General features: G+C 48.5%; 1 protein-coding gene across 1 annotated transcript; it reads right to left on the bottom strand.

The window, feature by feature from the left end:
* Positions 1–6,056: 6,056 nt before the first annotated feature.
* On the bottom strand, positions 6,057–8,793 carry LOC119461499 (uncharacterized). The gene has a single exon (XM_037722836.2). The coding sequence runs from the start codon at positions 8,779–8,781 to the stop codon at positions 6,304–6,306; it is 2,478 nt and encodes an 825-aa protein (XP_037578764.1). The 5' UTR covers positions 8,782–8,793; the 3' UTR covers positions 6,057–6,303.
* Between the last annotated feature and the right edge of the window lie 6,709 nt (positions 8,794–15,502).

The following is a 15,502-nucleotide window of genomic DNA, read 5'->3' as shown; positions in this document are numbered from 1 at the left end:
AACGAACGCCCTTGTGCACCGCAGCGCACCTAGCTACGGACGAGAAAGAGAGCGCGCGTCGGGAACGAGAGAAAGAGAACGCGCGTCGGGAACGAACGCCCTTGTGCACCGCAGCGCCCCTAGCTACGGACGAGAAAGAGAGCGCGCGTCGGGAACGAGAGAAAGAGAACGCGCGTCGGGGAACGAACGCCCTTTGTGCACCGCAGCGCCCCTAGCTACGGACGAGAAAGAGAGCGCGCGTCGGGAACGAGAGAAAGAGAACGCGCGTCGGGAAAACGAACGCCCTGTGCACCGCAGCGCCCCTAGCTACGGACGAGAAAGAGAGCGCGCGTCGGGAACGAGAGAAAGAGAACGCGCGTCGGGAACGAACGCCCTTGTGCACCGCAGCGCCCCTAGCTACGGACGAGAAGAGAGCGCGCGTCGGAACGAGAGAAAGAGAACGCGCGTCGGGAACGAACGCCCTTGTGCACCGCAGCGCCCCTAGCTACGGACGAGAAAGAGAGCGCGCGTCGGAACGAGAGAAAAGAGAACGCGCGTCGGGAACGAACGCCCTTGTGCAACCGCAGCGCCCCTAGCTACGGACGAGAAGAGAGCGCGCGTCGGGAACGAGAGAAAGAGAACGCGCGTCGGGAACGAACGCCCTTGTGCACCGCAGCGCCCCTAGCTACGGACGAGAAAGAGAGCGCGCGTCGGGAACGAGAGAAAGAGAACGCGCGTCGGGAACGAACGCCCTTGTGCACCGCAGCGCCCCTAGCTACGGACGAGAAAGAGAGCGCGCGTCGGGAACGAGAGAAAGAGAACGCGCGTCGGGAACGAACGCCCTTGTGCACCGCAGCGCCCCTAGCTACGGACGAGAAAGAGAGCGCGCGTCGGGAACGAGAGAAAGAGAACGCGCGTCGGGAACGAACGCCCTTGTGCACCGCAGCGCCCCTAGCTACGGACGAGAAAGAGAGCGCGCGTCGGGAACGAGAGAAAGAGAACGCGCGTCGGGAACGAACGCCCTTGTGCACCGCAGCGCACCTAGCTACGGACGAGAGAGAAAAACGCCGGAAGCGTTCTCCGGAAGCCGGAAGCTGGCTTCCGGAAGCGGAAGCGGAACCGGAAGTGGAAACTGAAGCGGAAGTCGGCTTCCGGTTATACTAGACATATACATATATATGTATATATGCGTATACATACATAGCGGTCTCCATGCCAACCATAGCTACGGACTTCTACACTTCATAAAACTACATGCGGCGTCTCTTTCACGTGCGGACACACAACGCCATCTATTGAGCAATTCATAAACTAGAGGTGGCTACATACTACTACTACTACTACTACAGAGGAGGGAACGACCCACACCCTAAGGAGCTTCGCCCCTAAAATAGGTGCAATATGAAATGACCTTATTGAAAAAGACCCGTATTCCCCGCAACTCCTATATCCGAGAACATCGTATGACATGGGGAAAAAACGCTTTTTATGTGGAATCCCATATGTTTCATATCATATTATTGGATATGAGTCTGATGGGGCTCACAGATTTTTCTCAATAGGGCAGTGAGAAGATATCTTTGCATAGGACAGGGAAAGATATATGCAGTGAAAGATAAGCACGGTAATGTCATCAGCAATTTCGATGATATAGTAAAACCAGCGGAATAATTATCTACTAGCCTGTACCCAGAGCAGCCACGCAACCTTTGGTGGGAGTAGTGATGAACAGGTTACAGAGGCTCCTTCTATGACTAGTGATGGTCTACTACGGACCACTGTCAGTTTCACTTCACTCCTCGAAGAGCCAAGACATGTGTCAAGTGAGCTCTTGTTATGTCAAGTGAACAACACTTTTCAATGTGATGAATGGGGCGTAAACCATGGATCCTGGGACTCGAACAGGTGCGACGTATAATGCTAACGCATTTCTCAGGCATTCATCACTTAATTGTCACTGAATATATATGAAGTTGTGTTGGCCTTCATTTATCGTTACCTTTTGTAAGTTTCCCATGCACTGATCGCTTTTGTGATTTACGAGTGATAGATTCGAGCACTGTATAATGTGAGCGGACAGTTGCACGAGATAATAGTACAAAACGTAAAAGAAAACAGCCGAAGAAAAAATTATCATCACGAAAAGAGAAGCGTTTGCGTGCGTGCGTGCGTGCGTGTGTGTGTGTGTGTGTGCGTGTGTGTGTGTGTGTGTGTGTGTGTGTGTGTGTGTGTGTGTGTGTGTGTGTGTGTGTGTGCGTGCGTGCGTGCGTGCGTGCGTGTGTGCGTGCGTGTGTGTGCGTGCGTGCGTGCGTGCGTGTGTGTGTGTGTGTGTGTGTGTGTGTGTGTGTGTGTGTGTGTGTGTGTGTGTGTGTGTGTGTGTGTGTGTGTGTGTGTGTGTGTGTGTGTGTGTGTGTGCGCCCTTTTCCTTTCACACTCATGATGCTGCTTTTACATAACAAAAGTTTGAATCGTATTGCACTACCCTTAAACATGCCCCGATGACTATGGAGTGGTGAATGGCTTATAACTCGGGAAAGGTGCGGCAGTGGTGCATTACTTACCCAAACCTCGTAGTTCTCCTGCAGGCAGTATACATATGCCGGTTATTTCAACGACGACTGTCTCGAATCAATAGAGATACCGAATTGATCATTTTTGTTGGCCAAGATTCGTACCAGCAGCGCATATCATAGACTAGCGAGAGTTTTCATTATGCGTCTCCACTATGTAAGCCTCATTTATAGACTTTGTAAGTACTGTACGCACTGATAATCCTTAGATTTTCTTTTACACATATGTAGTATTTGTGCAATCGAAACTAGTCAGGATTCAAAGCCTGTAGCAACCTTGAGTCTATAGCGCCTGTTTCGAATTATACTTCTTCAGACATGCGGCCACGTACATCGGGCATCACGCTTAATTTAGTGGTCAAAGCATTCTAGAACATCAATGTGATATAAAGGTTATAAAGAGGGATAAGGTGCCTCAGAAAGGCTGGCCAATGTTTCGATAGGAGGACCTATCTGCGTCAAAGGCGGCCTCGTCATCCTCGGCAGGTTAGTTTTAACAGGTTAGTAGAGTGACGTCACGTCGATGTCGGTGGAGGCTGGCTGTAAAGGGAGATACTGAAAAGAACATGACCGCTGTCGTTTGACTTTTCTATCTGTCAGCCTCATATTTTTATTCTAAACATCAATTAATTTGAAGCAGATTTGGGGGATGAACATTCCGAAACTGGAAATAACTTAAGGACCTCTTCTGCAGGACCTTTAACCCTGATCAACTTCAGTTCAGTGGCAACGTGTGCTTTGAAGTAAGAAATTCTAAAGTTAATTAATTAATTGAACTTAACTAAGGGGCTTATCAGAGATCATTTCACAATTTCATTATATAAATACACCTGTTGAGTGTTGTCGCCAGCACAACTTTTAATTTTAGTCCTATTCTCTACCCCTAATAACTTTGGACAATTCTCGTTGAAACACACCTAGATGGCCCGGAAAGCATGATGTGTCACCCCCGTAGGCGGTGCAGTAGGCGGATACCGAAACCGCCGATATGGCTAGTTCCAAGATCTGTCCCAATATTTCACCCAGTGAGTAAGCAAAGAAGTGGAGAATCGTGTAGCTGCATCGATCTCTCACTCTCTTCACTTGAAAGGACTCAGTTGACCTCTACCACGAGCCGGTACTGCTGTATCACAAGCGATAATTTTATGCTGGCACGTTCTGCGCAATCACCATTTAGTCTGTATCGAAATAGAGATCATCGAACAGATGGGGGAAAACGGATCACTACTAAATATATGCTGAAGTAAAGCAAGAATGGTGCAGAAATTCATCAATTCTTACCACAGCTCTATGAAAAGGATGCCCTAAAAAATGAAGCTGTGTTCAATTTCGTCTGACTGACATTTCGGAAATGAAAATCGCTTACGCAAACACGGTGTCGAAACTGCTGACCCCTGAGCAAATTTTTCCTACGAGAAGAATGTTGCAGTGACTGGAAAACTTCAAACGAGAGCGATTAATTCTTGTAGAGGGTCGTCACTGACGACGAAACTTGGGTTTACGACATCGAACTGAAATCACAGAGCGAGGAGTGGAAAAAGCAAGATGAGTCTAGCCAGAATAACCGTGGAAGAACAAAGCAAGAATCAGTTATGTTCACCGCGTTTCCTACTGCCATGGAATCGCGAACCACGAATTCGTACCTGAATTTCAAATTGTCAGTGCGGCTTTCTACGTGCAGGTCGTCTGGAAGATCGTGCGCGCCGCGTGCGTGAGAGAGCTGCTGGATTCTGCTGCGCGATAACGCCCCTGCGTATTCTACATTGATAGTGCGTAAGTTTTTGGCACGCGATACCATGATTGCGGTGGAGCACCCTCCCTACTCACCTGATTTAGCCCTCTTTGTCTTTTTTTTTTTTGTCTTTTCCCCAAATGCCGTCTGGTGATCCGGGAGTGGCATTTCGGCGACGTGACGGCAATTCAAAAGCAAGCGACATGACTATTTAAGCACTTACCAGAAGATGACTTCCAAGTGTGCTTCCGGCAATTGAAGAGCATGTGGAACCAGTGTCTAACGGGGATTGCATATTTTGCAGGTTACAGCATTGACGTGTCTGAAAGTGCGTGAAATGATTCTTTTTAAACGTACCACACAGCGCGTTTGAGACAGACCTTGTACTTCAATAATAGCTCTTTCTCCTCTCTCTAGTCAAGCTCTACGCCGCCATGTGGCGCCAGCAACCCGACCGCTCACGCTTATACGTCTCCAATGGTCCTGTATTCCGCAAAGGGCGATATGTTTATGGACAGGCTAAAGCTCCTTAATGTAGAACACGTGTTCACGAAGGTTCGCTACCAAACACTAAGCCAGAAAGTGTCAGCGACGGTACTCAGCAAGGACGACCAGACTGCTGTTGTCGTCTTTGCGATGTTCACCCACACGTAGTTGTGAATCAAATGTCCCAACAAATTAGTCCATTACAAACAAGACATATGCAGGCGTTAGAGTGTCACAAGAGGTCGTCATCAGCTTTCTTGCTCCCAGCTACAACCACGTATTATAGTAATACGGTAACGATTAGCAGATATATGTCCGGCTAATGGCCTAATAATTTAGGGCCAACATATGCCCCTTCAAGCAGACGCACCCAATACGCATTTGCGCAACGATTACAGTAGAACTGGCGATGAACTTTCAGGCTGTGCATAACACGACTTAACCTGTCTTCCGGCTCCTTTATACTACAGGATGAAATCACCTTCCCGGATAATTCACATGCGTTCACGGTGTTACAATGTCACAGCGTCCAATCTTGAAACCAACTCTGATTAACATCTTGCTAAAATATTCTAGAAGTACTGTACACTTTTGTTCGCAATTTGTTGCCACTTCGAAATTTCAAAATTGTAATTTTAAATTTCGCGAACTGGCTGGAATGCTGACTGAGGTGTTGGAATGTTGCTCCTTGACGTTGTTTTCAAGGTTAAACTGCCACTAATTGCAAGTGAGTGGCTAAAATCGGGATACTTCGATCATATAGATAGTTAGGTGGCTTATAAAATTGGTCAAATTTCCAGAATTAAAATGTTTTGCCTAAGCATCGTTCAACTGCCCGTTCTATCGTATTTGACAGCTGAGTATTTGTGCCGCAATACTTTTTTTCCTGTAACTGCGATTGTTTTTTGGTAAGAAACTTAGTAAAGAAAATACGTCCGCTAACCTACGAAAACAAAGATTTGAAACACATAATATCAATCTGCTGTTTCACGGTGAAATTATCAAAAACCACAAGAGCTCTTCGCCAGCGTGTCCATGAGCTATATTTTCTCCTCAGGCCTGCTTGTCGGGCGAGTTGAAACATTACTACGAGTGCAAGCAAGCAAGATAGGCCAGAAAAGCTGCTGAAACTGAGACACAGGAATAAACCTCGCTTCCTGGCTGTGCAGTTTTGCTCTAATTCTGTAGCATTTTGTTTCCCGCTCAGCTTACTGGCTGCTCCGCTCTCAGGTTTCTTTACTTCGTTCACGCACTACATGCCGAAATAACGGAAGGAACTTCACATTGGATAACAGAAAAGACAACTGGTGTCCGTTTATTCAAATCGATAAATTAAACCTTCCCGAGGACCCATTAGAGGCCGGTATTATCACCAACTCGTAATTCTCCTTTTACTGCACCGACGCTACCATGCACTTACACCTAGACCATCGCGGCCCTTGCCCCCGAGCGCTCCAGCACCAATGGCATCAGCACCAAGACCCTCACCCATCGCGCCGCCTTCTTTGACACCGAGGCCACCAGATGCAGCCGCTCCTAGGTGTGTCCGCCACCTGCACCCCCACCCAAGGAGCCACCTTTCAGTCCTAATCCAGTACCACCACCACCAGCACCCAGGGCACCGCCCAATCCACCACCTTCTTTCACACCCAGTCCGCCAGAGGCACCTGTTCCATGGCCGACACCTAAGCCGCCACCTAAAGACTCTCCTTTCAGACCACCGGCTAGCGATGCGCCATCTTTCAGTCCAAGACCTGAGCCACCCTTCAATCCTATTCCTACGCCTCCCCCCTTACCCGAACCACTGAGGCCACCTGAGGCGCCTCCTCCAAGACCCGAAAGTCCACCTCCGCCAATACCCGTACCACTTCCCAAGGACCCTCCTTTCAACCCACCGGTAAGCGATGAGCCGCCTCTGAGTCCCGTACCAGCGCCGCCACCTATGCCCAGACCACCACCTTGCACACCTAGACCACCACCCTTGAGTCCAGCACCAAGTGATCCACTGCGTCCGAGGCCGCCTGTGCCTCCGCCCAATCTCATGCCGCCGCCACTGAGTCCACCGCCTAGTCCCCCTCCAGAACCACCCTTGAGGCCCATTCCCAAGCCACCAGAATTCCCGCCCCCACCTACTCCTAGAGAACCACCTCTGAGGCCGCTGCCAAGCGATCCTCCAGAACCTCCTTTCATTCCAACTCCGAGGCCGCTAGAACCACCTCCTCCTCCCATACGTAGTGAGCCGCCTTTCATCCCCAGTCCTCCTCCACCAGACCCGAGTCCAGCGCCACCTCCAAGTGAGCCACCCCCAAGGCCGCCACTGGTACCTAGAGATCCTCTAGCCCCGCCGCTTCTCATTCCGACACCGAGGCCACCAGATCCGAGCCCACCACTTGCTCCCATTGCACCACCAGAACCACCTCTGGCTCCCATGCCAAGGCCTCCTCCACTTCCCACACTCCCGCCACCCAACCCTAGAGATCCGCCACGAGATCCACCGGACACACTACCTCCCATGCTTCTACCAGATCCTATCCCGCCCATTCTACCACCAAGAGACGCACCGGTCATGCCAAGAGAGCCACCAGAGCTCTGTCCACCGTTTCCAAGACCAATCGACGCCCCTCTCAATCCACCACCACCAATTGATCCTCTGCCACCACCCATAGTCATGCCAAGAGAGCCGCCAGAGCCCTGCCCAGCGTTTCCAAGACCAATCGACGCCCCTCTCAATCCACCACCACCAATTGATCCTCTGCCACCACCCATATTCATGCCAAGAGAGCCGCTTCTTAGCCCACCCATGGACATACCGCCGCCGCCGCCTCCTATTCCCCCCATACCGATACGCCTATACCCGACACCGCTACCCAGGTTTCCTAAAGAACCACTCAAGCCACTACCAAGACCAAGTGAGCTACCGCCAACATTTCGGACTCCTCCAAGCCCACCCAAACCACTGGAACCCATCCCATTGCGGATACTGTAGCCTCCAACATTCGGCACGGCCATTCTAGCACCACTGAGGCTGCCTCCATAACCGTTTCCGAGGGCCATCGTCCCCATCTGACCACCGCCTAACCTGTATCCACCTTGGTATGCAGGAGCTAGGCCTAAGCCACCTCCGTAGATACCCGAACCTCCTCTAGCACCCCCAGAATAGATAACTCCTGGTGACCCCCTAATAAAGCGAGTGCCCATCGTAGACAACGCAGGCATTCCCCCCTGCATCAGTCCGTAGCCTGCGCCCGGTTGGAAGCCATAGCCTATCCCGCTGCCAGTGCCGGTGCCTAAGATACCGAGTCTACTCCCGCCCAAGCCGAGTCTTGCGCCTCCCAGTCCGAGCGGAGTCCCGGAGACGCCCATTACTGGTCCTCCCTGTAACGCTAGTCCACTGGTCGCCAGTGCTGGTTGAAGGCCGTACGCAAGGCGGCCGCCGCTCATAGCAGTTCCCAATTGAGTTCCTACCATTCCGTAGCCCGGTCGCAAGCCGCCGCCATTCACAATGCGTCCTAAACGAACACTTCCACCGCTGCCAGAAGTCGGTGACAGGTAGCGCCTGCTACCACCGCCGATGGACGTTCCACCACCAGCTCCTCCTCCTCCGAGGCCGCGGTCCACTTCGTAGCCGAAACTAGTTTCGGGTACTCCCGTTTCGCCGGCGTCTGCTTCATAGGTGACCACAACGGGTGTTTCCTCGAAGGAGAACTCGCGGTGTCCGATGTTACCGGCTGCGCCATGATCTCCCTCGGTACCATGATGTTCTTCCATGCCGCCCCCATCGTTTTCGTCGGCTCTTTTGAAGCGGCTATGAAGCGGTGCGGAAGTTAACTCCGCTGGAAGTTCATTTTCGTTACTGCTATCGTCGGAGATGACGAGCACTCCAAAGCATGCGTGAACGACCGCGTCCGTCTTCTCGAACGCAATCTTGACTTCTTTTTGAGAGCTTGCCGCAGACAACGCTAGGACGAGAAGTGATTTCAACACGAACTTCTTGCTGTGAAGGCATCCCACCATGTCGAAGCAGAACGAGCACCAAATCGCGAATGGGCGCCGCGGAGAGCTTGCGACATTGCACCTAAACCACCTTCCCTCGATTTCAGTCATGATGGGGTTTTCGCGTTTTCGATGAGGCACTTCGTGACTGATCGAACCTTGAACTAAGTCCTGTTCAAGTACACCTGCCAAAGTGTAAAGGCTAGTCTTCCTTCACGTGGACTACCACGAAGCTTGAAAACAGAAATATTACCTTCAAATTTCATGCAGCCTGCATAAAAAAAAGCTCCAGACCAATATACGCTTTTATTATTCTTTGACGGGCCCAGTTTTTTCTGCGTAAAACAGTGACGCCCTTGTTTGAAGTCTTTAATGTGTCCAAAGTAAATTGTTTGTCAACCTTTAACTCATACAACTTGATTAGGATACGAAAGCCGGAGCATCATGGTCGAACGAGAGGTACAGAACAAACATGACGCGTGCCAAGTAGGCGCTTAATGAAAACACTTACGATATTACACACGAAGGCGGTGTCAATTTATCACGTAGCCGCAATCACCACAATCGACCGCCAGGTGTTCTTTCAACGCATATTCCCTTAGAACTTGTGATACAAAGCGAAATGTAGTTCCTCGTTTATCTGAATTCTTAAAGACTTCGTCAATAAGCAATATTAATGTGGAGAAAATGCGATTCAACTAATCAGTATCGATGAACATAACTAGTCCTCAGTTCTCTCCCGCAGGCATACAATCATGGTCAAAAAAGTTCTAGGACCGAGGTCGTACCAGATTATCTATTCGAAATAGGGATTATGTGCAAAGCTACCATCGTTTCGGTAGGCGATGGAGGCAAGTAGAGAAAGCTTCTTTCGGGATGCTCTTCAGCACATTAGTCACGGCAGCTAGGATGGTTACCTAAACTGCATGACGCTTCCTTTTCAGCAGCTATTCGACACGGGTAACAAAATCATATGGCGACAGACCCGGTGGATGTAGTGGGTGTGGTAGAGCAGGAATGTCGTATTTAGCCAAGGTTTCATCTCGTACAATGAAGCTTAACACAAATGTAAGATCACTTCTCGCCCTTTCCAAAACTTCGGCAGCCATTGTTCGCCTGGTTTCTTTCTGTACGGCTGTCAGTGTCTGATGAACGATTTTCGCATTCAGTTTTTGTTTCACCAAAGCGTTGCGCATGATCTGATGACACACATCCCTGTCCAATTTCATATCTTCTGATGCCACGCGCGTAGTAACAAGGCGGTTTGCATCCAGTAACAGCGTCACACGTTCCACATTGGCCGCGGTATCTGACGTTGATGGGTGGCCGACCCTAGGATTGCCTTGCACCGAATCTCTGCTTTTTCTAAACATTTGGTACCATTCAATGACGTGGCTTCTCGATTATGCTTCGTCACCATATACTAGCTGAATCATGTTCCATGTTTCACTAGGTGTTTTCCATAACCTATATAACGAAGAACTTGAGAAGCAGCTTTAGCTCAGTCGCTCCTATCTGAATGTAGGGAGGGGGGGGGGGGGGCATAAATAATTGTTTTCTCGACAACCATCGCACCAAACTTGAAGAGGTTTGTTTCATCATAAGGCAAAGTGGGTAAACCTAGTGGCTGTTGAAACAATGTTTTTTAGGCCGCTGATTTCTTTTTAATAACGATTGTCGAAAATTGCCATATTTCCGAAAGCAGGACTATTAAGTTTACAACTCTGTAACATAGCAATGAAAATAGATACCATGGTTCTGTAAACTGCACCTAATAGTGTATATAAAGCGGACAAAATGGATGTATTATCCGTCCGTCTATATTAAACAACTATTTTGTGAATAAGACATTTGCGAAACCCTTGTAAACAGTGTAACAAGTTCATAAGAAATAGCGTCATTGTCCCCGCTAAAGCTCCCAGAGACTGTCGCTCGTGACGGAGTGGGCACGCCTCGACGACCGGCCGCCTTCTAAACTGAGGATCTTAGAATGCCGGCTGATACGGTCTTCACAACAGAAGGCGACGACCGCGCTACTGAAGCTCCTTCGGTCAAGCGACCTGTTTGAACGACTGTGACGCTCCTGAGTTCCATTGTGTATATAAGTCTTTTTTTTTTAAATCTCCCTGTCATTCGAAGTGTGCGCATTTTTCTTTATCTTTCTGTCTCCCCTTACCCCTTCCCCAGTGCAGCGTAGCAAACTGGATACCTATCTTCCGGTTAACCTCCCTGCCTTTCGCATCTTATTTATCTCTCTCTCTAAATTAATGTACCAAATTTGTCCGCTCTCGGTGGTCTAATGGTTGCAGCTTACAGTACTGCGATATCTATTTTTAATGCAGATTTACGGATTTGTTAGCTTCATGCCTCTATTTGTAAAAAAAAATCCAGAATTATATAAAGAGGTTTGTAAAAACATCCAGAACCTAAATCACAATTGAGCTTACATCAGTAACTGGAATTTAGCTTTCTCTCTCGAATACATCAAATTTCATCTAAATCTGTCAACAAGTTGCCTCATAAGGCATTTCTGCGCTTTACATGTATTCGAATAGGGGACATCTAAGTTGGCACCGAGCTAAAGCATCCTCTGAAAGAGACCCTGAAACAATTTTGACGATTGTGTACAAACATGCTGAGGTGGTAGGGTAGCTCCTCCTGATCGTTAAGAGACAGATAAGCGCTTTGCGTGAAGCGTGTATATTATTATAACCTTTTAAAACACGAATTGCGATCTATTGCAGCGGCGGAAACAGTTACACTGTAGTGTGTACATTGCATATACACCCGCAGCAATGCGGAGAACTCCTGGAGCGGCATCCATCTCTTTTCGCTTCATGTAACATTAAAAGGGAAGTCAGCGAACATTGAGTGTAGTGCCGCCGCGTTTCCGTCTGCCGCGCAGTTCTTTAAATTTCGCTTCGTGAAGCCCAGACGTAGCAAAAACAAAAAAAAAACTGCCTCGGAAAGAGACACGGGAACACGCACGGTTCAAATCAACCGGAAGTAGACAACACTTGCGTCACCGCTTGAAGGAGGTGGGACGTAGCGATGGCCGCATGGGGTAAAAGTTGAGGGGGAACGCCGCGACTTGATGGGAGGGTAATGTTTAAACACTCGTACCTGTGTTATTATAGCACGCTGACGAGAAATTCTTGTGAGAAAGCATTGTTTGAGAGAACTCTGGCTAGGCGTACAAGAAAAACCGTTTCAGAGACCCTTTAACGTTAACTCTGCTCGGAATCACGTGACGCGAGTGATGTCCGAGCGGTCGAACTAAATGCGGCAACTGGCCGCCCAGTAGGTTGCTATACACAGCTCGACCGCCTAGCGAGTTTACATGGAAACGTTTACGAGGCTATCCCTGCTCTGAGCACATTCCAAGCAACTCAATAACATGAATATCTCAAGTTTCAATAATATACAAGATGAAATTAAAAATCAGCCTTGTAACGTTTCTGAAAAAAGGCGCATTTAGTGGTTGAGGGATGGACATTATGAATATATAAAAAAATTGCGCTTCCAGCTGGAAAAGGTGCTGAAACGCTATATATAGATGTATTTATTAACACAAGAGTATGTTCAGAAATCCATGCCTTGAAATAATTTGATTCTGCTTGCTCAATTAGTCATTGCTCATTCCGCTGCTGAAATACTTTTTTTTCTTGCGTGTGTATTTTTTATACAAACGCTTGGCAAGCTCTAATCATGGGAGCCTACAAGAATCGCCAAACATTGCTAAGAAAATAACATGACGAAGGGAAGTCGAGAGGCCCAGGTTTAGTTGCTCACAACTTTATAAAACCAACAGATAACGAAACCAAATAAAGCATGTGGAAAGGTAACTGCAATTTAAAATAATGTAAAAATGTAAAAATAATACGCCTTCCTTTCCATTTTCTTTTTGGTACTTCTACATTTCAATTAAAATCACAGTTACTTTCTCCTATTATTTTGTTGGCTTCCTTGTCTGTCGCCTTCATATGGGTGTGACTTTACCCGATAAAATAAATATTTCTTGAGAAAATATACATGAAATGAATTTTACACGCCGTATATACCAACATGCTCATGCACTCGCATGAATCAGGCGTCTGCATACTCTCCATTCTCGCTTTGAATGTTATCACCGGTGAACAGCAACGAGGCATACCCTTGTGGCTCATCATCAACCGTCTGACCTCTGCGTCACCAGAGTTCACTTGTTTGAGCTATGCTCAACAACGTTCTGTATCATCGTAACATCAGCCCAGATGGTCCAGAATTTCTGCTTGTCCTGCTATGTGGACCCGCCATGTCGCCCTTGCCCAAACTGACGCCCTCGTCTCTAACAATATAATGATCTTCCCTTCTTAATGTCAGCCTGTTGACTCAAGTTATCGTGTGAGGCAAGTCGCTAGCCACCCTCACTGCGCTCGACTACTTCGAGATTGCCGCTTGCGGTGCTGATTTTTTTCTTTTTTTTTTGCCTTCTTGCGCGGGCTAGTTCGCCCTCCCTTCACCTATCGGAATTAAGACGTTCACTTCCGATCTTACCTCTGCGCAAACTATTGATCTTCACCATGTCCTGGCGTCCTATCGTGACATTTTCTTGCTTTGATTTCCATCCTATAGGCCGAAAATCTGTAGTGACTCGTCGAATGAACACTGGTGATGCCAATCTATATATACTACACGTCGACGCTCATATCGCGTATTTCAACATGAACGTCACATCATTCAACGCGAAGTCGACAAAATGATCACAAAAGACGTCATACAACCTCCGTCTAGCCCAAGCACGTCGCTATCCGACTATTGGCCGATTTCGATCGATTCCATAGGCCATAAAAAAACTGCCTTCATTACGCCCGATGGCCTTTACTAATTCAAGGTTATACCATTTTGACTTTGTACCACCCTGACAACTTCCGAACACATGATGGACATTCTGCTCCGGGGATGTAAGTGGACCATATGTCTCTGTTGTTTGGACGATGCCATCGTCTCCTTGCTTACGTTTGATAGCTACCTTATTTGTTTACTGACCGTACTTGATGTTTTCAGTCGAGCTGGTCTACAGCTGAACCAAGTGCCACTTCGAGCGACGCCAGATCACAGGGTTCAGCGACCTTGTCGGTGCTACCCATATTCAACCAGACCCTGACATGTTGCGAATAATGCAACGATTCCAAGGCGTGGTCAGCCATGGGCGTCCGGAGTTTAACAGGATTATGTTCTTACTTTTGTCGTTTTGTCCCGAACTTCGCCGACATCGCCAACCTTCTTACTGAACTCTTGAAGAAGGAAGTTTCCGTTGGGTGGCGCCTTGAATAAACATACTCTTTTTTGTTTGCCCTCATCCGTGTGCTTACTAAACCAGCAATGCTGGCGCATTTCAATTCATCATGGCGTACAGAACTTTGCACCGATGCCACGGTGGCCGTGAAATTTGGCTATTCTTGGCCAACAACAGCATGGCAAGTAACAACAACAGCAAGAAGCGAGTAATCGCCTACGCCAGCCGCCTTTTTACATAGTCAGAATGGAACTTTTGCATCACTGACCGCGAGGGGCTTAATTTATTGTGTGTGGTCACAGAATTCCAATCTTACTTGTTTGGCCGACCCTTTCTGCGTTTACAGACTATCATGCCCTCTGCTGGCTCTCGCCGCTTAAGCATCCGTCGGGATGTCTTGGTCATCGGGCACTACGACTCGAACAGTAGTCGTTCGTTGTGCACTACAAGACGCCGGCTGCTTATCACATCACGCCGTTGAGGTTCCCGACTTCATCGACCCTGAATCAGACATCTGCGTACTCTACATTCTTGCATTGAATGTTGTCCCCACTGAACAGCAACGAGGCATATCTCTGCGGCTTATCGCCTATCGTCCGACCTCTGTGTCACCACAGTTCACTTGCTTGAGCTATACTCAAGAACGTTTTGTATCATCGTAACATCAGGCCAGATGGTCAAGAACTTCTGCTTGTCCTACCTCGGCATCTGTGTTCGAGTGTGGCGCACCAGTTTCAAGACATACCGACTACCGGTTACCTCGGGATCTTTTACGCGTGCGACCGCGTACAGTTTTGGTCCTTCTGGCCTGGCATGTACCGTTTGGTGCTCCGCTGTATCGCTATTTCTGAACCCTGCAACGCCACGAGCGCCCTTCTGTGCTATCTGTCGGCGAGCTACACCCTATCGCTATCCATGCAGAACCTTTCTTTCGCATTGGTGTCGACCTTCTATGCCTTTCCCTACACCAAGTTCAGGAAATAAAAGGGTTGTGATCACGACGAGCTATGCCACGCGCTTGGCCATGACGTGAGTATTGCAGACAAGCTGTTCTAAAGACATCGCTGTCTTTCTCCTCTACGACGTCATTCTCCATCAGGGCGCTTCTCAGTAGCTTCTCCCAATAGTAGTAGATGCTTCCCAAAAGTAGTAGCTGACCTCCTCTGCTGCCACTCCACTGAATACAAGCTCACCACCGCTTATTATCACTAGACGAACGGACTGAACGAGTGCCTGAACCGAACGCTAACTCAGAGGCTGTCCATATTGTTCATATGCTTCACCTGGTCACCGTGACTGGGACAGCGCATTACCCGTTGTCACTTTTGCGTATAACGTGCCACTTTACTTATTTCTTGGCCGACATCAGGCATTCCTTTTCGAGCCTATCCTACCGTCGTCTGCCCATGTTCCTGCTCAATACTCCAGTGATATCTTCGCTCGAGCCCGTGAATATCGTGAGGT

This window comes from Dermacentor silvarum, chromosome 8, assembly GCF_013339745.2.
Source record: "Dermacentor silvarum isolate Dsil-2018 chromosome 8, BIME_Dsil_1.4, whole genome shotgun sequence".
Taxonomy (NCBI): domain Eukaryota; kingdom Metazoa; phylum Arthropoda; class Arachnida; order Ixodida; family Ixodidae; genus Dermacentor; species Dermacentor silvarum.
The sequence above is the reverse complement of the archived record's forward strand: the minus strand, read 5'-3'. Positions and strand labels throughout refer to the sequence as shown.